Source organism: Cibotium barometz, chromosome 24, assembly GCF_041138505.1.
Source record: "Cibotium barometz isolate CiBa-2024 chromosome 24, ASM4113850v1, whole genome shotgun sequence".
Lineage (NCBI taxonomy): Eukaryota > Viridiplantae > Streptophyta > Polypodiopsida > Cyatheales > Cibotiaceae > Cibotium > Cibotium barometz.
Genome location: NC_141069.1, coordinates 35,685,606 through 35,711,439, shown reverse-complemented (window position 1 = coordinate 35,711,439; position 25,834 = coordinate 35,685,606). Strand labels below are relative to the sequence as shown.

The following is a 25,834-nucleotide window of genomic DNA, read 5'->3' as shown; positions in this document are numbered from 1 at the left end:
GTCTTTACCTTGTACGACTTGCGGGAGTTTTTCGAGGGAGGGCATCATAAGAGATACAGGTCTTTTGAAGTGACTACACTCTCATGACACTTCTCCTTGGGGGAAAAGAATGAAATAGTATAGTCTTGTATAAATTGAAGGTTAAAAAGAGAGAGGGTGTGAATATTCCAATTTTGCAATTTTAAATTGAAGTTTAAAAAGAGAGAGGTTCCAATTTTGCAAACGTCCATGTCCAATTAGAGAAAAGATACATTAGAAATTACGCTTAGAATAGATTTAGAGTAAACACGAGAGGAATGATTGGGAAAGGATCTGAAGGGGACAGGGGTGAGCTTGGGGTGCCACGTCATTTGGAGCCCTCTCTCTACCCCTTGTTTTAGAGCCCTCGGATTGAGATTCCATTTAATACTGCACAATTTCAGGTCCTCTCTCCTCTCTCTAGTTTTCCTCTCTCTACTCTCTCTCTAGTTTTCCTCGTCTCTCACTAGCTCTCTCTCTCTTTACTCTACATTTGCTTCATCTCTCACCAGTCTCTCTCCTCTTTCTACTTAATCTCTGACTCTCCTCTCCTCTTCCATCCCCTCTCTCTCTAGGTTTTCATCCCTCCCTCTCCAGTTGTCTTACCTTTCTCTCTCTTTCTTTCGATTCACTCTCTCACTAGCTCGCCCCCCATCTCTCTCTTCACGACCATTCACCAGATACTATCCCGAAACAACTTTCTGCTAGGTTTTACTGCTCGCCCCCCCGCCCCCACACACTCTCTCTGTGTCTCTCTCTCTCGTGTCTACAGAACTTTCTGCTAGGTTTTACTGCTCACCCCCCCGCCCCCCCCCCCACACACTCTCTCTCTGTGTCTCTCTCTCTCGTGTCTACAGAACTTCGTTCTCTCTCTCTCTCTCTCTCTCTCTCTCTCTCCACCTCGTCGGCATTACTATCCGGAAACGACAAAATCTTCTGCGCAAATTTCTGAGGTTTCTCATCTTCTCTCTCCCCCCTTCTCCCTCTCTCTCTCGAGCTCCATTTAATTGAACCCTCACCATCTCTCTCTCTCTCTCTCTCTCTCTCTCTCTCTCTTCATTTTCCCATCATCATTTCTCTCCCCAGTTCCAATTCTGTTCAACTATGGCTCAATTCTACTCTTGTCTGCTCAAATATCCTCCCGAAATGCCCTAATTTTTTCCCACCCAACAGCCGTTCACCATGAATTTCTCCAAAGAGAGCCATTTTCAGAGCTCAGCCCAGCTATGATGTTTTCCTGTGATGCTGCAGCAGCACAGAGATCGGGTCATTGAGCATAGCTATGGTCACCTTTGCAGAGACTTTCCAAAACTGGACAGATTTCCCAAAAGGGCTGAGCGTCCTTGTGGTTGACGGAGACAGCGAGTTTCTGCACGATATTAAACGGAAATTGGAAGATTATGATTACATCGGTGAGTCCAAATTATTATGTAGGAAAACCTAAATTTCTGGTTTTCAATAAAAAAGTACGCGTTTTGTTTTCAATAAAAAAGTACGCTAATGCAAAGCGTTTTGTTTATAAATATTCAAATATATATATAGCTCATCCTCGATGTTTTTTTTTTGTTTTGTTTTGGGTTACGTTTTCCTAATTTGAATTTCAACTTTTGGAGATTGAAAGCATATACATACATATACACGTCTATACCTCTACATAAAATACATAGATAAACGAACGTAAATACATACATACAGACATACATATATGGGCCACCCATACATACATCGTACCATAGTAGCTAGGAAACGCGTTTCCTACAGGGAAGGAAACGTGGGAAACACGTTTTTTTCAAACAAATTTTTTGACTTTTTTTTTTTGCCCCCAAATCTAACGTTGAAATCTGTGCGACTCTTTTGATAAAGTTTTTTCTAGTTTTCGTGTGCCGCTTTCTCTCATCAAGGCTGATTTATTTTGTATTGTTTACGGGCATTGGGCCATGACTATGGATTCATCATGATTCATGTGACATGAACACTTCAAACTTATAAGTTTTAGCCTATGTAGTGTCATGTATGGTTTTTTTTTTGTGTGTGGCATGGAATGATGGATGATTGGATCATGGATCATGGATATTGGACCATGGTCTTTGAATCATGATCATTTGACATTGATCATGGATGATTTTTGGTTTTTGTTATTTGTAATTCAAAAACTGTAGGCTTCAAATTGATGTTTCCACGTATTCTATGCATTTAGTGTTATTTTTACTTATTTTATACAGTATATATTTGAAATTTTGTACATGCAAAAACCTGTAGTAGGTAGGAAACTTGTAGGAAACTTTGGGCTGATTTTACGAAACCCGTTTGAAACTTTTAGGAAACCCATTTCAAACAACCCCCTAACTACTATGCATCGCGCACACACACATATGCACATTATAAATACATACATTCATACATTGTACACACACATAATTGGGCCACCCATACATACATCGTACACACACATACACACATGCACAGTTATAAATACATACATTCATACATCGTACACACACACACATATACATAATTGGGCCACCTATTTCTTTATATCTCTTTGTGTAAAGCATCATTTACAAAGAACCATTTTGTCTTCTCCTCCTTCACTTGCTGTTGCACAGTTACAAGCTTCACTTCAGGAGACGAGGCACGCGCAGCACTTGCAAGCTGTACACAGATATTCCATGTGGCATTGGTGGAGGCAAGCAATTGACAGAAGACCCTCTAATTGTTGGTAATTCATGCACCTTTGTTCCATCTAATTGCCTGAATCACTAGGTTTTGGATTGCTCCATGCAGGCCACTGAGAACAATGGCATTGACAGCTGCAAAATCTTGGACTTTTCGAAAGATTTGCCTACAATCAGTAAGCTCAGGATGAAAAGTCTGACACCTTTTTTAATGTGACTAGACGTAGGTATTGTGTGTGTCTACATGTCATGGGGTAATATCTAGAATCATGAAACTTGTGTATGCATAGAATGCGCTGTAGATTGTTTGTGTTGTGTGGTTCTTGGTACTAGAGCTCATCATCTAGTGCAGGTGGTCGAGATCTCACAGAAATGCATGTTAAAAAATCTCTTTAGTTATCCTTTACACATTCTTTTTTGCTGTGGCAGTGATGTCAGCGATGGAAAACATGTCGATGATGGTCAAATCAATAGCGGTGAGCACACAAATTGGATGCTCTTCCAAATTTAGCACAGTGCATAATCTTGGATTCACCATCTATATGGAGTGTACTTGTGCCCAGAGTTGATAGCTCTCTGATCTGGTTCATTGTGCCGGTTTTGCTCCAAACAGCTTGGGGCGGTGGAGTTTTTACTGAAGCCTCTATCGGAAGACAAGCTGAAAAACATCTGGCAGCATGTTGTTCGAAAGGTCTAAGCTAAGTTGGAGATCAATCCTAGCTCTTCAAAGTCAGCAAATATATCGCATGGCTCTGCTGAGACTAGTTGCTCTTAACAATTTTCTGAACTTGTGCAGGCCTTAGATTCAAGGGACACATTGCAACCTGGATATCTGAAGCCAGGAGAACGCACCTCAACATCTGCAGCACATGATCATTATCAAACGTGTGATCCAGATGAAAGCAACATATCGGAATCCGGAAATTTGGGCCAAACACATCACAGAAGTGCTGGGGGGTCCCACTCATTGAGACTTTCAGTCGCTTATGAGAGGTTCTCAGCACCATCAACCCCCCAGCTGGAGCAAGGTGGAAGAATGGCTCTACAAGAAGGAACTCTTGATGAGTCTCCTCGATCTCACAACTCCACAGAAGCGTGTAATTTCGAAGAAAGGGCCGGCATAGTAAGCAATGCAGATAAATTGCCAAGCTTTGGTATGTCTGCCAAAGTCAAAACAGAAGCAAAGGAGACACTATTGACCTTACCGGGTCTTTTAGGCGTGAGAAAAGAATATATCAACCAGCAGGCTGAGATTTTCTGTTGTACCATACCTATGTTTGAATCTGCTATTCAAACGAATGATGCGAAACTTTTGGAGTCCAAGTTTAATAGGCAAGATTGGAGGCTTGCATTAGAGGACTCAAAATGTGATGAAGTGGTTAGAGTTCCAGTGGAGGTATGTGAGACAATTCTGTCATCTACTGAAGATTTTGAGCATGAATCTGTTGGGAAGAATATCATATTGCAGACGGATGTCTCAATAGACAGTGTGGAGTGCCCAAATGCAGATTCTGTGGGTCTGTCTCATTCCTCTGGACAGGACCAAAATGGGGACGAGGGAAGGGATGACATCAAAAGAAAATTGAATGACTCTGAGCAGGCGAGAAAAGAACTCAAGTGTTCCAATAGCAAAAAAAAGGTCAAGGTACTTTGAGGCTATGGCTATCTCAAACTCTTTGGCACTACCATCTATGACTACAAGCATCTAATCTTAGCTTTATTTTGCTCGCAGGTAGATTGGACAGCAGATTTGCATCGCCGTTTTGTGCAGGCTGTCGAATATCTTGGAGTTGAACAAGCCATTCCATCTAGAATTCTGGAGTTTATGAAGGTAGATGGGTTGACACGGCACAATGTTGCCAGCCATTTACAGGTAATCTTTTGCTTTTTGTGTAAAGTAAAGCTAATCAAAGCCTCCAAGACTACTTCGTAAACCTTGACTACTGTGGGGCCAATCATGAGGTTCGGTAGTTATTGGGGTCCAAGGCGTCTCCTGCCTTATGGATGGGGATGATTGTAGAACACTCGCGCCTATGTCCTAGGGTGAAAGCAGATGAATATGAAGATGAATATGTCGATTTGGCTACCCACGTATATATATGCACCAATGCTCCTAGTCGACTAGTAGTACTGCTATACCCGACTGCCACGTCATCACTGCCAGGTCATCATTGCCACATGGCAATGCGACATCATCACTGCCAGGTCATCATTGCGACGTGGCAATGCCACGTGTGCTCAGAATTCCTGCACGATGCATCGGCCACTGGATTGGCCTTGCGTGGAAGGTACTCAATCATGCTACCGAATTGCTAGACGATCTGGCTCCAACTGTCATCTTTTGGCCACTTAAATGGTCCACCCTTCCTTTCTCACTGTGTACGCATTGGATTCGCGTCCATGGCTGTTGGTTTATGCTTATGCATGGGATTGACGCATGTCATGTGATATTGTGGACATGATCTTCCACTAGGACTTGATGTGTACATGCTTGGAATATCTGGTAGACTTGGCTTTGTGTTGGGACTTGTGCCTGTGTACATGCTCGAAATATTTGGTGGACTTGGATTTTTGTTGGGACTTGTTCCTGTGTATATGGCCAGAAATGCTTGGAGGATTGGCTTTCCACTGGGACTTGTATCTGTGTGTACAAGCCCTGAAACGCCTAGAGGATTGGCTTTCCGCTGGATCGGGTACCTCATGTACTTGCGCGGAAACGTTCCTTGGGTATAGTCTCGTGAATGGGGATTTTCCATACCAATGTTACATTGCGTAACTGTAGCATGCAATAGACTGATTGTCGTAACGTGCAACATAGCCTTCTTTATAACCATGAGTTTATGCAATTCCACTTTGAGAGAGAAGAGAAGAGAGAATGAGACGATAGATAGTCGACACACTATTGGGGTCCAATTACCTGTTGGAAACCGGGTTGCAAGAATGCGCGTGCACACACACTGTGGAGAAGCTCAAGGGAGCACACAATGAGATGATAGGTAGATAATGAATGTGTGTTGTACAAAGATGATAAGTATAGCCCAAGATCGATGTATTCTAGCACGAGGAGAAAACCTCCTAAAGAGGGAAAAAGTGCCTTGGTTGGTCCTCGTGTGTTCACGCACATCACTACCAAATATGGCTACAAATCCACCCTAGGAGTGATGATGTGAACAAGGGGTGAGTTGGCACTAAAAGTAGAGGGATGTGCCAGGCTCTGTGGACTGTGAAAGGGAGCCCAGACTAATCCTCAAAGGGAAGTAAGTTCAAAGCTTTGCAAAAAGCTTCAACTTCTCTCATGAGAGAGCCTTCGTGAATAAATCTGCCATGGTGTTGTGTGTTGGCACATAAGCCAAGCTAATTTCCGGTACCAATCTTACATGCATAAGCATTTTTAACCATAGCAACAAAGTGCTTAAAGCACATAAAAACCTCTGATTTCTGTTTCACACACATCACTGTGTATAAGCTGTAATTTTTGGACCATCTTTGGGAAATGATGCCCACTGCATTTTCCAAGAATATAGCCCTCACAAACATGTTTAATAGGGGCTTCAAGATATGGCAGCTCAGACACCATGTCATGCTTATGCAAACGCAGCAAACTGCCAAAGTTCAAGTGACCAAAACGTGCATGCCACAACTTAGCATCACCCGTTGACTTTGTGGCAGAGACTGTACATACAGCGTGCCAACATGCTTTTGTCTTTCATATGCATCTAGCTTGTAAAGGCCATGAGACAAAGTACCAAAAGCAACAATTGTATTACCCTGCAATCATGAACAATATATTTGTCATCCATAAACTGAACCAGTAAGCCAGCCTTAGTAATGGCAAAGACAAATAACAAGTTCTTCTTGATCCGTGGTACATATAATACATTTGAGAGCATGATTGTTCCACCATTTGCAGTAGTGATAACAATTTTACCAACTCCTTTTACATGATATGAGGAGTTGTTTGCACATGTAATAGTATTTCCCTGTGTAGTAGATTCAAGTGATGAGAACAAACTACGATGAGAAGTAATGTGCTTACTAGCACCATGTACATCTGTAACAGCCATGTATATATATCCTTATGTGAAGGGTATAAACTGCATTGCACAATGAAAGCCTAATCATCATGTGCATAGTTTATAGATTCGTTGTTTTTGGCATTAGATGTTGACGCATTAGCTACATCCATACTTGGGTCTTTCTTTTTCTCCTTCTCTAGCCGCTTTCTGCACTCATTAATGTAGTGACCAGGTTTCCTGCAAGAGTTGTATTTGTTCTTTTTCATACTTCTTTACTCTAGCTTGCATAGATAAACATGTGCTTCATTACGTACCTGGTACAATGATGCAAGTGCATTCCACGCATGTTTAGCAGTCCTACGATCGAATGTGAGGAATGATACACCTGTTGATTGACAAAGCAAGCAACACATGTGCCTGCACATCTCTTCCATTCCACTTTGTTTGTTCCTACATAAGAGGTATGCTATTCTATGGTAACGTATTGTGTGAAATTGAGTCCGTGTCTACAGATGTGCCTTCTTCATCATGTTCATCAGAGGAACCAGGACGCTTCTTAGTACCAACCACAACATTCCATAGCCCTTTGGCTACCAATACATGCCGCATCATATAGGACCATAACGGATAGTTGGTCCTGTCAAGCTTATCCTCAACGGACGTGGAAGGCTTGTCGTACTGATCCACAACCCTAAGCCTAATTAAGAACATCGATGTTAATTAACATGATTAAGACAAAGGAGAGAGAAGAAGAGAGAGATTGGGTGTCAAGGTTTTCCTTTTTTTTTTTCCGAGAAAAAGATCCTTCTATTAGTTAATGAAAAAATAGCCACAAAGGGCTAGATACAACCACGAAGGGCTAAATACAAACTCGCCTCATTTAAGGGCGGGAATCCAATGATCAAAAGGGGAAGAGACACTTCTCCGCCGGCTGGCTGCTCTGTGAGGATAAGGCTATCTCATACAAGGTGAGGGGAGGGGGAACAACCACGCAGGTGGTCTGTAATGCCAAGTGGGGTCACCACCACGAGAATATCGTGTCTGGTAAACACGCCTAGCCACACTGGGGGAGTCGAGTTTGGGATAGGAGTCAGCCACTCCTAAGGGATAGTTGAGTCGATGTCGATGCTGAGAGGCTGTCTCTGCCCCGGACCCCTGTCAGGCCTCTCTCTTGTACCTTTGGGGGTAACTACCTGTGTGCGATCCAATCTCCAAGAGACCTGGTAGGTCCTGTGCTCAAGGCACCCCATGATACATGTCGGGCCCCCAACATGTGGCCACTCGGGATCAGAAGGTTCCAGACCAAAGGCTGCCGAAGTTGCTTCTTTGAGGCTGTTGGAGCTATCTGTCTAAGGGCAGGGCCGGCCTGAGACGATCCCAAGCTCACAGTAGGCTAGCTGAAAATATGTCCTCAAAAGCTAGACTAAAACCACAGGCCCGCATCTCTGTGAAAATCCATCTGGTACTTTGTGGCCAAGGGCCCCAAGGCTTGGGGTGCGGGCTGAAATCCAGGCCAGTAGGAAATCCTTCCAGGGCTCACCACCAGGAAGGAGTCCTCTAACAATTAGCTTGCCTAGCAGGGCACGGTTCTGAATAGCAAGGGTCAATGAGGCCTAACTCCCCATTTTGACGTGGTTGAATGATCACTCTCCATGCCACATTGGCCCTGGCTGGCCTCTCGTCACTGCCGGCCCATAAGAAGTTCCGGATCAATCGCTATACCTAGCCAATACATGCCTGAGAGAAGGCCCAACATGAAGTGATGTACTATATGGTGGCAAGAAGTACCTGGTTTGCCACTGCTACTCTATCTGCTAGGGAGAGCCTTACAAAACTCCAGTATAAAAGCTTCTTCCCTCAGAAGAAGCGGGGCAAGCTGCTGCGTGGGAGAGATATCAATGCCCACCTGGCAACCAAGACAACGAATTGGAGTGCCTCTCAGGATCCACTGGAGAGCCTCAATTGGGCGCCAAGTCGGGGCGGGTGCTGAGCCTACCCAAAAACCACACGACTTGTGCCGGTTGATTTGTGCTCCTGATGCATGGTAGAAAATCTCGATCACCTCCGTGAATCTTTGGAGATTCCCCACATCTCCAAAAAGGAAAGCTGCTGTGTCGTTTGCAAACTCTGAGTCAAGCAGCTCCTCCTGTGTGCGGAGGGGAAGACGCAATTCCTAAAGTCCAGTCTCCTGGGCTGAGAGAAAACTACTCATGGCCTCGGCGACGAATAGGAAGAGGTAAGGTGCCAAAGGATAGCCCTGCCAAACCGAGCGGGAAAGGGGGAATCTGTCTCCACGGGCTGGATGAGAACGTGGCTGTGTGAGGCTGAGTAAAGTCTTGAGACTCCATGAATCTCCTCCATGGGGAATCCCATCCAACTCATTGTGCCCTCCAGAAAGCTCCAACCACCCTATCATAAGCTTTCTCAAAGTCTAGGAGTAGCACTATGAGGTCCTGCTGCCGCAACCTGGTTGAGGCTGTCTCGCCTCCCAGAAGGTGAAAATGTTGTCTAGGATGCTCCGATCCTAAACAAAGCTGGTATGAGTGTCATGAATCAAGTCCAGGAGAAAGGGCTGAAGTCTCCGGCTGATGGCCTTGGCCAAGATCTTGTAGGCCGTCCCAAGAAGAGTGATGGGTCTCCACTACTGGATCTCCAATCTGTCACCACCCTCTTTAGGAATCAAGTGTATCACACCCTTTGAGAGCCTCTCTGGCATGGCACTTGTGATCAATATCTCATTAAAGGCAGCCTTCCATGAGGTCCCAGTGACGAAGAAAGAAAGAGACAAGAAGCCCATCCGCCCTGGGCATTTGCCCCTGGGTAGTGCCGTCACCGCCTCCGCCAACTCCTCCGCTGTGAATGGAGTCATTAAGAAGAACCTAAGAGAGGGGGGAACCACCTCTCTTGTGTGTCGCCAGACCCTCTCTTGTGCATCCATCACCTGTGGGATAATGGGGCACTTGTGTTAAGAGAGCGAAAGAAATCAGTGGCAATGGCTCTCATGTTTGGGGGGGGGGGGGGGAAACAATAGCTCCATTTTGGCCACGTAGTCTGCGAATACTATCTCTCCTCCTTTGGGGGCCGGCTATCTTGAAGAAATCTCGTGTGACTCTGTCCGTAGCTTGGGTCCAGAATGACGCTCTGGCATGGTATGTGTACTCCAGCCTCCTCTCCTCAATGGATCTAATCTCCGTACGGGTGGTAGCTAGCTGACTCTCAATCCATGGGCTATCTGGGGAATGCTCCTGAAGCCGTTGTAAAGAGGCCGGCCCCTCCTCAAACTCCGCTCCTGCTTTGAAATCCCTCCAATTTGCTCTGGGATGCCTCTTGCAAGAAACCGCTGATCTCCCCTAGGCCAACATCCAGTGTGCATGCATTAGAGCCTGAAGTAAAGTCCAGTCCCACCCAAATCTGCTCTATCCTGTTGCAGGTATTGGAGACCTGAATGAGGCTATCCAAAATTCTAGAGCTCACATGCCTATCGTTTCTCTAGGGGTCCTCTAGGAACATAATAACCGGGGCATGATCTGAAAAGGAAGTGCTTGCCAAGATACCAATCATGCCCCCACGGCTACAAGCCCACTCATCAACGTAAAACTTGTCAAGTCTAGAGAGGTTGGGGCCGGTGCTCCTATCTGATCTCGAGAAGTTGAGGTTCCCATTGTTGCACCCAAACTTTGGAAGATGCCAAGGGTCCTATCCCCTAAGTGGCTCCTTCTAGGTAGAGTACTCTGCTCTTGAGACTGTGGCCATATCTCCTCCAAGTCTGTCCTTTGCTGCCTCTATCATGTTGAAGTCACCACCCATGCACCAAAAGTCAGCCTGAGGAAGGGCCTGCTGAATTATGCTCCAAAATAAGGCTTTACCTCCAGCGGCGTTCGGGGCATAAACATTGAGGAAGTCAACACTATCCTCTCCAATCAAAATGGTGACTGTCACAAATCCCTATATTCTAGGGACATGCGGATGCGTGTCAGGCCTAGAAACATGCGGATGCATGTATGTATTATACGTGGGCATGTGTATGGATCATATGAGTGGATGCATATGAGTCCAAGGACATGGCAGGACATTTGTGGACTTTCAGGCGGTGCCCGTGTGGATTCCGGCCATGCACACATGGTGTGTTATGATGGCAGGCGGAATATTTTCAAGTACAAGAATGATGATAGGTGGTTCTCCAAGTTTACATGTGCACAATGCATAAATGATGCATGCCATAACTTTATTTTACTTTGTGTGACATTGTCTTGTTGCCTGGACAATGCTTGTTATTTTGGCTTGTGAAGTCCGAGGGACCGGGGACGCCTGGGCACCTTGTGGACACGTGTGTGCACTCCTGTTTGGGCCTAAAACTGTGGGCTTATGGGTTTTGCAGGTGGTAAGTGCGTCCACACTCAATTTACAGCTTATTTCATTTACTACTAAAGTTTATTGGTTTGCAGGTCCACACTCATCAATAAGTGGCCGGACAACTTATAATGCGTTCGCATTTGGTTGGACCAAAATTAATGAAGTCCGGACAGCTTATGGCCATTTCCCATTTGGTTGGACCTAAACTTATACAAACAGGACAAATGGAGCACTATGGGCTGGACACCTACCTGGACACCTTATGGGGACACATGTCAGCCAGTATGTGTACCCACCTGGCACTGGAAAAAGGCGCCTCCCTCAAGAGGCCTTTTGGGCTGTTTTATTCATTACTCAACACATTGGAGAGCTGGTTGGAGCTTTGGGAGTTGCTACAGGGCTGGTTGCTTGCTTCCCAGACTCACACAAGCTTGGATAACGATCCCCACACTCTTCTAAAGGGCTGGTTGGTAAATTTCAGACCTGCAATTTCTGGTTATTGCGAGTTTTGGGCTGGTTACAGGTGTCCAAAGTCAACTTGGACAGTACAGGACAGCTCTAGGGACCTCCACAGGGCTGTAGGACCCTTTACAGGTGGAATTCTCGCGATAGAAAGTTGCTGTTTTGGACTGGTTATTGCACAAAACAGGTCGGACAGCAATGGAATATGTGAGCATGGATGTGTCTCAAGGTTTCCTGGTATAACAGGTGCTTAGGGCAAGCATTGGGGACACTTGCTCGCGGAGAACACAGGTTTCTGGATCAGTTTCTCGCGTGGAAACAGGGCCTAAAGATCCATTTACATCTTGTGCAGGGCGGAGTACCTGTGAGGATTGTGATACTCTTGTGCAAGGCGGATGTACTTGTGAAGAGGCTTGTGCAGGGCGGATGTACCTGTGTGTAGGGCGGATGTACCTACAGATTCTCTTGTTTGAAATGTATTCATTCATGATGTATTTGGAAGAATCAGGTGTGCAGGCTGGTGGTGAATCCCCAGGCACCCGTAATCTTGTACTTTGCAGACTCTTTGGGTAATATAACCTAAAGGGGGGGGGGGGAGTCAGCCTATCATCGGCCCCTTTATGTGGTGTACTGTCAATTTCAGCTTTGTGGTTGTAATGCTCAAGTGTTAAGTGCTTAGAATCTTGTTCACATTTATACGATTCCAATACACGCATCCGCCTCCCGTTACATTGGTATCAGAGCTCAGTTTTTCCCCTCATTGGAAAACGGTCTGAGGCTTGGAATCATAAGTGGTGACCTGATTTGAGTGTCATGGACAGCCACATTTCTGACAGTGTGGAGAACACACAGGACCGTGAATTTCATGGTACAAGGGATGCAAGAGATGCTGCAGGCAATGATGTCTATGGAGATGCAGGTACTCATGACACTATGCATTCTGATTTGGAATCTTTGAGGCGTCAAGTGCGACGCTATAGGGTTGAAACCGAAGAGCTTAGGTCATTGAAAAATGACCCAGATGTACAAAAGGTGTTGGTTGCAAAGGCAAAGGCTTCGGTCCATGAAGTCACTTTTGAAGCAATTGCAAAGGAAATGGATGTTGAGAAACCCCGAGAGCTTGCACTTGCATACCTAATGGTTAAGGGTGATGTATACACTGAAGCAGATGGTAGTTTGGCTTTCAAGAAGCCACCCCTCATGGCTGCCCGTGGTGATGCACATGATGCACAAGAAGCAGAAAGAGCACAGCAAGTGCCAAATGCTGAAAGGACAAGAGTCCCTGGTGCTAGGCTTGATGCAGGTCAAGAGAAGAGTAAGGATGAGGGATCCTCTACTCATTCCCGCTTTGCTCCAAGAAGACATATCCGTTCTCGTGTTGAGCTTTCCACTCATTTGGAGAGTGTGGCTCAAAAGAGAACGAAGAGGGATTGTGAATCTTCATCGCGGCATCATCATCATGCAGATGAACAGGATGTACATAGGGATGCATATAGAAGGAAGAAGCCTCGAGAGTTCAAGTCCGGTGACAAGGATGTAAAGTTTGAAAACTTTCAGGGACGGATGGACTCTACCAAAGCACTTGCTTTCATTAGACAGTTTGAGATAGCTTTTTGCAATGAAGACTTTTCGGAAAAGTCTATGCTCCGGCATGTGGGAATGCATCTCAAGGATACGGCAAGTGATTGGTGGCTTGCAAAAATACTTGATGGAAGTGCTGCCCCAACTTGGTCTTCTTTCAAAATTCAGTTTTATGATCAATTCTTACCACCAAACTTTGCAAAGGATGTACGCAAGGAGTGGGATTGGCTGTCCCAAGATGAGGGAGAGTCCGTTGCTTCATACATAGCAAAGTTTTGGAAAATCCTTCTCAAGGTTACTCCCTTCATGAATATTGGAGAGGACGAGAAGAAGAGAAAGTTTGAATCGGGGCTCCATCACATCATTCAACAAAGCTTGGGAGTGTACCCAAATAAGACCATACAAGAGCTTATACACTCAGCCATGATTGCGGAGAACTTGCACATAAAAGCACCCACAAATAAGCCATTTGCAGGTCAAAACAAGAGCAAATTCAGGGCTGGTTATGACCAGAAAAAGGGTGGACAGCCACCTAAGAATGCTCCCAAAGATGGCCGAGATGCAAAGGATGACTCCGAAAAGAAGCCGGGGGGTAAACGCCACAATTTTGGACTCTCAAAACAGCAATTGGAAGAGTACAGGAAGGCTGAAAAATGCTTTAAGTGTGGCAGTAAAGATCATATATATCCTAAATGCCCACAGAATCCTAAGAATGCTGAGCCTAATGTGGAAAAGCCTCTTGTGAATGTTGTACCCGATGTGCAGGGTAATACAGGGCATGAGCCCAAGAGTAGAGTCATATGCAAGGCTTGGGGCAAATTGAAGGATCAGCCCGCTTTGTTTCTTTTTTATGATGCTTTCACAGATAACTTTATATCCGTACAGATGGCTGCCGCCATAGGTCTCAATGTGGAAGACATGGGAATGCAAATGAATGCAGATGCCGCCTTTGAGGGCAAACAGGTTGATGTAACCGGTCATTGGTAAGCTCCGTGTACATATACAGGACTACCTCGACCATGAGAGCTTTTTAGTGGCTCCTCTTACAGGTTGTGATGTTTTGTTGGGGATGCCCTGGCATCACCGTTTAGAGCCTATTAAGGCTTACAAAGAGAAGAAAATCAGCTTTGTACATAGAGGTCGTGAGCACTCTATAGATGCTGGTACTACTGGAAGTACCATACCTCTTGTAAGCCATGTACAAATTAATAAGGCAATAAAGAAATCAGCTTGTTCTTACTTGGTTTTTGTACGTGATACCATTGAACATTCTAGTGTTGATGTTAGTGCATTAGATCAAGACAAGCTTCACTTTTTGAATGAGTTCAAAGATTGTTTTGCAAATGCTTTGCCAGCAAGGTTGCCACCAGAGAGGCCGGAAGATCATTGCATAGATCTAATTCCCGGTAGCTCTCCACCTAATAGGCCACCATACAGGGTGAGTGCTAGTCAACAAGAAGAGATTATGGCACAGGTGAATGAACTTTTGGAAAAGGGTTTGATTCGACCTAGTTCCTCGTCATATTGCTCGCCGGTACTTCTTGTTCAAAAGAAGGATGGTACTTACAGGATGTGTGTTGATTACCGTGCCCTCAATAAGATAACCATCAAGAATCGGTTTCCGATTCCGCGCATTGATGACATCTTGGACAAGCTTGAAGGTTCGGCATGTTTCAACCGAATAGACCTCAAGAGTGGGTATCATCAAGTGAGAGTGGCACCTCAAGATGTACACAAGACTGCATTTAGGACAGCCTTTGGTCTTTATGAGTTTTTGGTGGTGCCTTTTGGCCTTACAAATGCACCCGCTACCTTCAACTGGATGATGGACAGGGTGTTCAGAAAGCATAGAAAGTTCACAGGTATATTCTTTGATGACATTATTGTATTCTCAAAGAATGAAGCCCAACATCGTGAGCACCTGGCTATTGTGTTTAAAGAGCTTAAGGAAAATCAGCTCTACATAACTGCAAAAAAGAGTGAATTCTTTCTCCCAGAGATTCACTATCTTGGTCACATTGTATCAAAGGATGGTGTGCGCATGGATCTCGCAAAGATACAAGCCATGCAAGAATGGCCAGAGCTGAAATCAGTCCATGAAGTGAGGAGCTTCCTTGGTTTATGTGCTTACTATAGGAGGTTCGTCAAGCATTTTGCTTTCATTGCCGCTCCGTTACATGACTTAACGAAGAAGAAAGCAATCTTTAAATGGACACAAGAAGAGAGAGATGCCTTCCAAAGTTGAAGAGTGCAATCATCTCGGGACCGGTACTCATTATTCCGGATTTGCACAAACCTTTTGTGGTGGAATGTGATGCATGTGGGGACTGCATAGGGGCTGTTTTGAACCAAGAAGGACATGCCATTGCCTATGAGAGCAGACGCTTGCAACATGCAGAGCTTCACTTACAAGTTTATGAGAAGGAGTTGTTGGCTGTAATTCATGCCCTTACTATTTGGAAACACTATCTTTTAGGGGCTGATTTTATGGTCAAGACTGATCATCAAAGTTTGAGATACTTTTTGACTCAAAGTAAGCTCTCAGAGAAGCATATGAGATGGGCAAATTTCCTCTCAATGTTTCATTTTCAGATTTTACACACTCTAGGGAAAAAGAATGTGGTGGCAGATGCCTTATCTAGACGACCACAGGTTCATGCTATTACAGGTGCATACCATGAGGACTTATCGGATATGCGTAATACTTATCATCTGGATGAGGATTTTGCACATGTATGGGCTGAATTACAAGAGGGTATTGCTGTCCCATCTTATGTCATAAGAGATGGATATCTCATGATGCAAAATCGTATGTGTGTGGTAAAGAACCTTTGCCATAAGGTTATGGATGAGTGCCATGCTCCTCCATATGCAGGTCATAGAGGCATTTTGGCCACAGCACAAGCTTTGGAGAGGTATTTCTTTTGGCCAGATATTCGCAAGAATATTGAAGCATATGTACGTGAATGTATGGTATGTCAAAAGGTCAAGTTTGATCGACATAAAACACCTGGATTGCTTCAGCCTTTGCCTATACCAAATGAACCATGGGAAAGCATTGCTATGGATTTCATTATGGAATTGCCAAGGACGCCATAGGGAAATGATGCTATTTGGACCATCATTGACAGGTTTAGCAAGCAGGCACATTTCATTCCCGTGCGCAAGACAATAAAGCCAGATCATATGGCTAGGATGTTTTTGGCACAGATATTCAAACACCATGGGATGCCTAAATCTATTGTGGGGGATAGAGATCCTAGAACCACAAGCTTATTTTGGCGCGCATTGTTTGACAATATGGGTACAAAGCTGAACTTCTCATCAGCTTACCATCCACAGACAGATGGGCAAAGTGAAATAGCAAATTCAGCCGTCCTCGACTTGCTGAAATCTTATGTATCCGACCGCAAATCGGATTGGGAGAAGTATTTACCACTTCTGGAGTTTGCCTACAACAATACGGTATATACTTCTACGGGCAAGGCACCCTTTGAGATTATCTATGGCAAGGTGGTACTAGCACCCATCCTTCGTACAAAGGATGAGATTTTTGCAGCAGATGAGTATGTCAGAGACTTGGATACTGCATTTGCCCAGGTACGGACAGCCATAGAGAGGTCTCAAACCAAGATAAAAAAGGCAGCTGATAAGCATAGAAGGGATGTACAATTCAAACAAGGTGATTGGGTCTTGCTGAAATTTGAAAAGGCACGCCTTCGGAAGAGGCCAGGGAAAGAGGGAAAGTACCCTAAACTTTCCAACAGGTACTATGGACCTTTTCAGATCTTGGAGAAGATCAATGATGTTGCATTTCGGCTTGTACTCCCAGATCATTGGAACATGCATAATGCTTTTCATGTGAGCCTATTAAGGCCTTATGTGGGACCGACACCGTTTGAGCCGGTTTTGGAAGACCCACCCGAGGTGGATGAGCTGGAAGAGATTCTTCAACCTGAACAGATTGTTTTTCACAAGGAACGAAAGCTTGCGGGAGGCAAACTTGTTCGTAGCTACCTTGTGAAGTTCAAGAATTATTCACCTTTGGATGCGAAATGGATGGATGAGGCCTACTTTGAGGATTACCCAGATCTTTTGAGGGCCTATCTGGAGGCTTTTCAGTTGCGGTCAACTGATTAGAAGCCGGGGGGATGTCACAAACCCCTATATTCTAGGGACATGCGGATGCGTGTCAGGCCTAGAAACATGCGGATGCATGTATGTATTATACGTGGGCATGTGTATGGATCATATGAGTGGATGCATATGAGTCGAAGGACATGGCAGGACATTTCTGGACGTTCGGGCGGTGCCCGTGTGGATTCCGGCCATGCACACATGGTGTGTTATGATGGCAGGCGGAATATTTTCAAGTACAAGAATGATGATAGGTGGTTCTCCAAGTTTACATGTGCACAATGCATAAATGATGCATGCCATAACTTTATTTTACTTTGTGTGACATTGTCTTGCTGCCTGGACAATGCTTGTTATTTTGGCTTGTGAAGTTCGAGGGACCGGGGACACCCGGGCACCTTGTGGACACGTGTGTGCACTCCTGTTTGGGCCTAAAACTGTGGGCTTATGGGTTTTGCAGATAGTAAGTGCTTCCACACTCAATTTACAGCTTATTTCATTTACTACTAAAGTTTATTGGTTTGCAGGTCCACACTCATCAATAAGTGGCCGGACAACTTATAATGCGTTCGCATTTGGTTGGACCAAAATTAATGAAGTCCGGACAGCTTATGGCCATTTCCCATTTGGTTGGACCTAAACTTATACAAACAGGACAAATGGAGCACTATGGGTTGGACACCTACCTGGACACCTTATGGGGACACATGTCAGCCAGTATGTGTACCCACTTGGCACTGGAAAAAGGCGCCTCCCTCAAGAGGCCTTTTGGGCTGTTTTATTCATTACTCAACACATTGGAGAGCTGGTTGGAGCTTTGGGAGTTGCTACAGGGCTGGTTGCTTGCTTCCCAGACTCACACAAGCCTGGATAACGATCCCCACACTCTTCTAAAGGGCTGGTTGGTAAATTTCAGACCTGCAATTTCTGGTTATTGCGAGTTTTGGGCTGGTTACAGGTGTCCAAAGTCAACTTGGACAGTACAGGACAGCTCTAGGTACCTCCACAGGGCTGTAGGACCCTTTACAGGTGGAATTCTCGCGATAGAAAGTTGCTGTTTTGGACTGGTTATTGCACAAAACAGGCCGGACAGCAATGGAATACGTGAGCATGGATGTGTCTCAAGGTTTCCTGGTATAACAGGTGCTTAGGGCAAGCATTGGGGACACTTGCTCGCGGAGAACACAGGTTTCTGGATCAGTTTCTCGTGTGGAAACAGGGCCTAAAGATCCATTTACATCTTGTGCAGGGCGGAGTACCTGTGAGGATTGTGATACTCTTGTGCAGGGCGGATGTACCTGTGAAGAGGCTTGTGCAGGGCAGATGTACCTGTGTGTAGGACGGATGTACCTACGGATTCTCTTGTTTGAAATGTATTCATTCATGATGTATTTGGAAGAATCAGGTGTAGGCTGGTGGTGAATCCCCAGGCACCCGTAATCTTGTACTTTGCAGACTCTTTTGGTAATATAACCTAAAGGGGGGGGGGGGGGGGGGGTCAGCCTATCATCGGCCCCTTTATGTGGTGTACTGTCAATTTCAGCTTTGTGGTTGTAATGCTGAAGTGTTAAGTGCTCAGAATCTTGTTCACATTTATACGATTCCAATACACGCATCCGCCTCCCGTTACAGTGACCCATTGTGCTCGCCCTGGGACAATGACTCCTGAGCCAGTCACGGTCGGCAAAAGCTGCTCACTGATAGAGGTGCAAACTCCTCCTTGTGTCCTTGAAGGGATGAAGGATGGAGACCAGAAAGTATGACTCATGCCTAGTAAAATCTTCCCGCATTGGTGGGTACGCCCCTCTTGAGAGGTGATGCTTCTGAAGGGCCTGCCTAATTATGCTCCAAAAGAGGGCTCTTTGTAGCTCTCCTCTGAGGACGCCTCGTCTATGAAAGCAATAAGGCCCCCCTAAACCCTTTACGGGACTATTCGCATATCAATCTCAGTGTGAGGTGGAACTAGCGGAACTGCCCTCCACTCGAAGAGTCTCAAGCGAGGGTTTAGACGGGGAATAATCACAATATGTCTTGGGGCGAAGGCGCTCCAAGTGGGCATGGATCTTGTCCTCCATGTGACGCCACTCTTTTCGAGCATGAGAGTATGCGTATTCCGGACTCCATGGATCACAATGGAGGTACCTGTAAGAGGGGGGGAGAGGTACGACGACAAGCATGCATGAACACAAAAAACAGCACCTCCAGGCTGGAGGGCACTATCTCCTCGTCCTGGTCTCTGTGGGCTGAGCCTCCAAGGTCCATCCTAGCCAATGGCCATAGATGGTTGAGTACGTCGGTGATGCGAAGATTGTGAAGATGATGAGATAGCTCAACTGCCTGACATTTGATGGCGGCAGTCACCGACGTTGAGTCCCACTCCGTCCTTGGGGCTGCACTCAAAGGGAAGGAGAAGATCATTGTGCCATTCTCTGGCGTAGAGGGTCAGGAGTGATGGAAAACCACACGTATCTGAAGAGGTGCCACTGTCTCCTCAAACATATGTGTCCTTTCCGCTGGAAGACAACGGAAGAAACTATAACGTAGAGGGGGCCTAGGCATCATTGACCCTGCTATTCAGAGCCATGCCCTGCTGGGCAAGCTGGTTGATAGATGACTCGTTCCCGGTGGTGAGCCTTGGAAGGGCTCCCTCTTGGCCCGGATTTCAGCCTACACCCCAAGTCTAGGGGGCCCTTGGCTGTAGAGTACCAGATGGATCTTCACAGAGACGCAAGCTTGTGGATTTAGCCCTGCCTTTGAGGTGAGATTTGCAGCCAGTTTACTCCGAGCTTGGGATCACCTCAGGCCGGCCCTTAGGCAACTAGCTCCGGTTGCCTCAGATGAGTGTCTTCGGCACCATTGATCTGGAACCCCTTGGTCCATTTACCCAGTGGCCACATGCTGGGGGCCCGACCTCATGTATCGTGGGGCGCATTGAGCTTAGGACCTACCAGGTCCCTTGGAGGTTGGCTTGCACACAGGCAGTTACCCCCGGAGGTTCAGGAGAGACCTGGCAGGGATTCCGAGGTAGAGACATGGCAGATTAGAGAGATCCAAGCCCCCTTTGGAGGATTTCTGTGGATGCAGCTTACAGCGGATGAGGGTGGTTGGATTCTAGTCATGTGAGTGGCACATAGACCCCCCGCCGACCAAGGTGGCTAGGGAGAGATTCTGGCGGCTATGGATATGGGAGAGCAAACCTCTCACGTGCCTCTAGTGGGACCCGCGAGAGTGGACTTGGCATGATCCCGTTGATCGAGAGGAGACTCTGGATGGCCCCTTTTTTGCATATACAGCGCGGCTAGGTCGCAGGATTCAGATGCCAAAGATTGATGGCACTCCGGCAACAATACTACATTGGTAGTCACAGGGCCTCTCCCAATGTTTCCTCTCAAATTTTTGTAAGAGGCTATGGGACAGTTTTCGGCTTCAAAAGATCACCACCCTCTTTCTTTGGCTGATGGCACAAAGGAGCTTGGTGGTTGGTACGTGGTTGGCCATTGGAGGTCGACTAGCAGCTTGCATGAGGTGCGGCCACCCTTAGGAGTTTGAGCGACACTGTCTTTGGGATTGCTCGAATGCTCAGCAGGTTTGGCAGCGGATTCTCCGCATCTTCACGATGGATAGGGCCTTGACTTGGATCATTGCATGGGCCACCGTCACATGGGCCACAGAGGCTGAGGTTGTCAGAGCTTATGAGGAGGATGGTGGGGGGCTAGCGCTTTAGGTTACTCTCCTCCGCATCTCGGTAGTACCAGTCACAGCCCCATCTACTGACCACTGGAGACCAGGCTCAGGTCAGAGATGGGAGATTTCCAGCAGCATTGCAGCCTGGCACATATGGTGAGCCAGATGCCTCGAAGCCATCAAGGGTACCCACACTCCGCCAGCGGAGTCCATCAGGAGTATTTGGCTCGACATCATCCATACCCTCTACGATCAATGGGGGAAGTTGTAGAGCGGCTCTGACCGCATGTGCGAGCAGCGGCGGGAAGCTTTCTTGAGGCTCTGGTGGCCAGGCCCTTTTCTCACCGATAGAGGTGGCGATCCCACTTGGCATTACATACCACCTGTGTGGCTATATCCCCCCCCCTCTCTCCTTGTATGAGAGAGATAGCCTTCTCCTCATAGAGTGACCAGCCGGAGGGGAAGTGCATCTTTCTCCACCTTTGATTATTTGATCCCCGCCTTGTACATGAGGCGAGGTTGTATCTAGCCCTGAGTGGTTGTATTTAGCCCATCGTGGCTGGTTTTTCATTAACTAAATAGAAGGATCTATTTTCCGGGAAAAAAAAAGAGTGGTAGGAAAGGTGACTGGCCATGCTGCTCAGCATAAAAGGAGTGGCTCGGTGGGAAATAGCATACTGCAATATGGATAGGTATCTCTCCAGTCAGCTGTAGCCGCACTCATAGGTACCATGCCTCCTCGTCCTTCGGGACGATGCTAAGAATCTGCCTGAGGTGTGATCTGTAGAGGACTGCAATGCCTCCCGAGCCTTGTACCCCTCTTGACATGTGGGTCTTACCCTGGAAGGCTGACTCCTACTCGTAACGTAGTCCCCTCTAGGGGCTCTGGTGTGTCTTTGTGTAGAAGATGTCCCTACTTGTTGGGGTCTCGCTCATCTCTCCTGGGCCAGACCACAGTGTGCCGTTTGCAGCTCCATACGGCTAGCCTCAACTATGTGGTCTCATAAACCCCGTGCTGCGATGCTTGGTGATGATGATGCAGCCATCTCTGTAGACAGCTCACTTGCCTGCCTTGCGGGCTTCCTATACAGTCACCATGGCCTCTCGACGGTGTGCTACCTGTGCAGGAGTCAAATCATCCCTCATGAATATCTGTGTGCCCTTGAGGGCAGCCCTTCTATCTAAGAAGGCCTGTTGACTGGTGGTGTCAGGGAAGTGGATGAGAAGAGGCCTCTCACGTGTCATGCCTTTCCCAGTTCTTCAAGTATCTGCAAAGGGGGTTCCATCTACCCTAAGTTTCTGGCATAGGATAGGTGCATCAGCCTTGGGAGGGGCCCCTGTTTGTAACCCCTGGATGCGCACATGTAGGGCCCTTGCCTTCCTGTGCCTCTCCTCCTCCAAGGTTCTATGAGACAATAACAGAGTACATGTGATCCATGTATAACTAACTATAAGTCATAAAACATGGAGAGAGAGAGAGAGAGAGAGGGGGGGGGGGGGTGGAGGACAGAGGGAGGCTCGTGGTTTCTGCTGTTCACATATGCTTACGCCTTCTTACACCCAAAAATATTCTTGCAATGGCATGTTGATAAAGATAGTTTAAAAGGATTTTCAGCTATAAGTGTGCATCTCATTCATTACCTTTTAGCTGATCACAGAAATATCGTTCTCACAAAAAGCATCTTTTCACTCGAGAGGTGGAAGCAAGCAACTGGCATCAAAATAGGCTTAGCTATGGAAGACCAGGGAATAGGGCTGGACAGAATGGCAACCCAACATGGATTCAACCACGGCCCCAGCTAATTTGTCCTCCTTTGCATGTTTGGGGCCACCCAACAGTTGAAAATCCTGCTAAGCATGTCATGCCCCAGTATATGGCATGCTCAAATACATGGCAGGCTCCTGATAGTTTCATCTGGAAGCATCCCATGGTAATGTTTTGACATGATATTTTTGAGCGTTTATATTGCATTTACATTTTTCTTTAATTTAACTTTTAACCTGACAGGTTGATTCATGGGTTCCGGGGATGGCGTCTGGGACACCGTGTTTTGGGCCACACGTGGTATGCTAATCACTCTTGGGTTGAATGAAGTAGGTTTCATCCTGTCTTTTATTAGGCATTGATGTGTACTCCATGTTCCTTTGGACAGAAATACTATGCAACCTCTCCTGGATACCATCAAGGGGAAGGCCCAACGTTTTCCACCTGGGGAAGTACAGAGGATTCCAAGAAACCTAGCCTGGAAGCCACAAATAAATATGGAAATTCCAAACTCCTAGATCTCTATCCAGTAATATTCACTATTTAGAAGGCCTATGCAACTTTTATTATTGTTATGCTATTGCTTGCATTTATATGAAAAAATAAGAGCTTTTTTTTTTTTGGGGGATTTGAAGTTCTTTATTTTGATTCGGTATTGTAAACCTATTATTCTGGTGAATGGCAGCCAAAGGAGCTACTGGATGCAGTCATCAATGAAGCCTTGAACAACCCTTGGACACCTCTACCTCTGGGTTTGAAACCACCTTCAATGGAAAGTGTCATGGCAGAGCTTCAATGCCAGGGGATAAATACTCTGTCACCTTGCACATGACATAATTTCAAGCATACAAAGTCTTGCTAAGACTCCAACTTGGTGATAGGTCCGAGTACACCCAAATTCACTGACTTCCCTTAGGCTCTAAATTCTTAGTGGTAGAGGCAAATTTATAATTCATAATTGCATGCTAGAAACAGTATATATATCATAGCTCCATGACACAACTATGTGATGAGAAAGCTATTGTGCAGAACTGCATTATGCACTCATTGGTAGCTGTAGTGGAATAAAAATGACCTGTGGTTAAAAGGGCAATGGCAGCTTCAGAAGCACATTTAGGCTGCGTAGCATAACTGGTGGTCTCTCAACGATACAGCGGAGAGATCCTTGTAGTGGCACATGTAATGCTGATTACAATAAGTGCTTTGGTAGAGTGAAGGGTCTGTGGTTAAGGGTGGTGGCTAGTCTATGGCTGCAAGGCTCTATGGGTTTTTCATCTATGGCTACTGCTACAAAGGAGATGGATTGGCACCCAGTGTATGGTGTATGAAGTTAAATCAATGGTAGCTGATATGTGAAGTCATGTGGCCTATTGTTTGGACTCTGTCCATGAGGTACTGTAATGAGTTGTGGCATGTATTGTTGGTTAAGGGTGCTTTGTATGCATCCTGCCTAGTTTCCAATTTGTAGGGTGTTGCAAATAGTAGACATAATACCTTCTTCACAACATGGCAGGCCTCATTTGTGATTTTGGTGAATATTGCTACCTGGTGGTTAGGCGCTTTCTCTGTCCTTCCTTCCTTTCCTTGTAATCTCTTAGCCCGTTGCAGAAGCATCCAAATTTTTGTTGCTCATTCTTCACATTTCTCCTTGTGCTCTCTTCCTCCTCCTTTTTCCTTTACAATACTTTTTTGTTCTTGTTGTTGTCATCATCGTTTCGAGGTAAAAATCAATCATGTGCAGCAGCAAGTTGCATAAAGCTAGGAAAGCAATATTGGAGTGATGTATAAGTGGGGTCTCAGAACAATTATGTGCAGCAGCAATTTGTACAAAACTCAAATACTGGAGTGGTGTATCAGTGGGGATATATAACACATTAGACATAGGTGCACATGGTGCTACAGGCCATGCACCATTCTGGAACCTTGTGTAAAGAAATGCGTGAGACAAACAGTACAAACCTCATACAATGATTAAAGCTTGAGGGCTACCAAGAATTGACGAGTCATTCCTTAGAGTTTAAGTTTAAGCTATATGGCTGAAATAAAGTAAAATTAGTATCTCACTCCTAAGTTACTGGCACAACCCACAAGCAAGGGCATAATTAAGCACCACCCACAAGCAAGGTACAATCAAGCTGAAACTTCCTAATTGAAGTCTTAATAAGGGCTTGTATGGCTAGTCATGCCTAGAGTCTTGCAGCCGTAGATGAAAAAGTCTACAAAAGAAATATATATGCTTTTTTTGTTATATCTAGATGCTCATGAATTGACTTGTCATCTTGCGTTCAAACTCTTCAACATGGTTGTTTTCAAAACTTGACCTAGACCAACACCAGTAAGGAGGGACAAGTTTTATTGTTCTAGAAAACTTACAGTGGTTTAGGCCCCAATTTTGACACATTCTCTTCAGATGACCAAGGATAAGGCTTGATAGAAGCATCATAAATCTCAATTTGGAGACTTCATTTAGGAAATTTCTCCATTTTCAAGGTTTTTCCTGTGCCCTACAAATTTGTTAATATTCACATAATAATTAATATAAAACCCTAGACTTCTCTTCTTCCCAATGTTCAGCACACATCAACCAGGGTTGGATGTGATGGTGATATATATGAATTTTTAGGTAAACTGTATTAAGCCCTAAGAATCTCTCTAACAAAATTAGATGTATAAATAATCAACTATGTTCGCTTGATTTTTCTCTAACAAATGTCCATGTTTAGTTTGTAATTGGCTTGGTAATGTACTAGGCAAAGACACATAAACATTGTTGGCTTTTGATGCTGCTTATACCAACCTTGCCAAATATGGCTCCTAGTTAACATGAGAAAGGAAAAGGGGTAGTAATCCACTAGCATGGTGATCAAGCCTTCCTCTGCAAGCAGGAGTGCAGTTCCTACACACCTTATGATGTGAGATAACTAAATGATGTGTGTTTGCTCCTTGCTAGGTGTGGTAGAGAACTCCATGGCACTATCAAAAGTAAGATCTTTTTGACTTGATGAGTTCAACCACCTCTCTTTCGACTTGGTCACAGTGGAACAAAATCTTATAGCATGGGAAGGTTTTAAAACACACACGTTAAACTTGTGAAATTCAACTATGTGCATCTATGATGGTGTAATGCTAAGTATGTGAATGAA

General features: G+C 45.5%; 1 protein-coding gene across 2 annotated transcripts; it reads left to right on the top strand.

The window, feature by feature from the left end:
- Window positions 1–789: 789 nt before the first annotated feature.
- LOC147625230 (two-component response regulator-like APRR2) lies at window positions 790–24,048 on the top strand. Of its 2 annotated transcripts, none has more exons than XM_086818499.1 (11): window positions 790–1,430; window positions 2,625–2,704; window positions 2,803–2,869; window positions 3,123–3,169; window positions 3,307–3,384; window positions 3,490–4,338; window positions 4,426–4,566; window positions 22,585–22,857; window positions 22,935–22,991; window positions 23,080–23,220; window positions 23,377–24,048. In XM_086818499.1, exons 1-11 carry the CDS (start codon window positions 1,301–1,303, stop codon window positions 23,521–23,523), a joined length of 2,010 nt encoding a protein of 669 aa, XP_086674625.1. In that variant the 5' UTR covers window positions 790–1,300; the 3' UTR covers window positions 23,524–24,048. The 2 variants fall into 2 exon arrangements, with proteins under 2 accessions (XP_086674625.1, XP_086674626.1); XM_086818500.1 differs by having other exon boundaries at window positions 791–1,430; window positions 3,490–4,332.
- Window positions 24,049–25,834: the final 1,786 nt, after the last annotated feature.

What these genes read in the sequence shown, in the direction of transcription:
- LOC147625230 (XM_086818499.1), top strand. Translation starts at nt 1,301, where the DNA reads ATGGTCACCTTTGCAGAGACTTTCCAAAACTGGACAGATTTCCCAAAA. An exon ending in TCCATGTGGCATTGGTGGAG is followed by an intron (nt 2,705 to 2,802) that starts GCAAGCAATTGA and finishes TGCTCCATGCAG; the next exon opens with GCCACTGAGAACAATGGCAT. An exon ending in ATGTTGCCAGCCATTTACAG is followed by an intron (nt 4,567 to 22,584) that starts GTAATCTTTTGC and finishes AGCTGATCACAG; the next exon opens with AAATATCGTTCTCACAAAAA.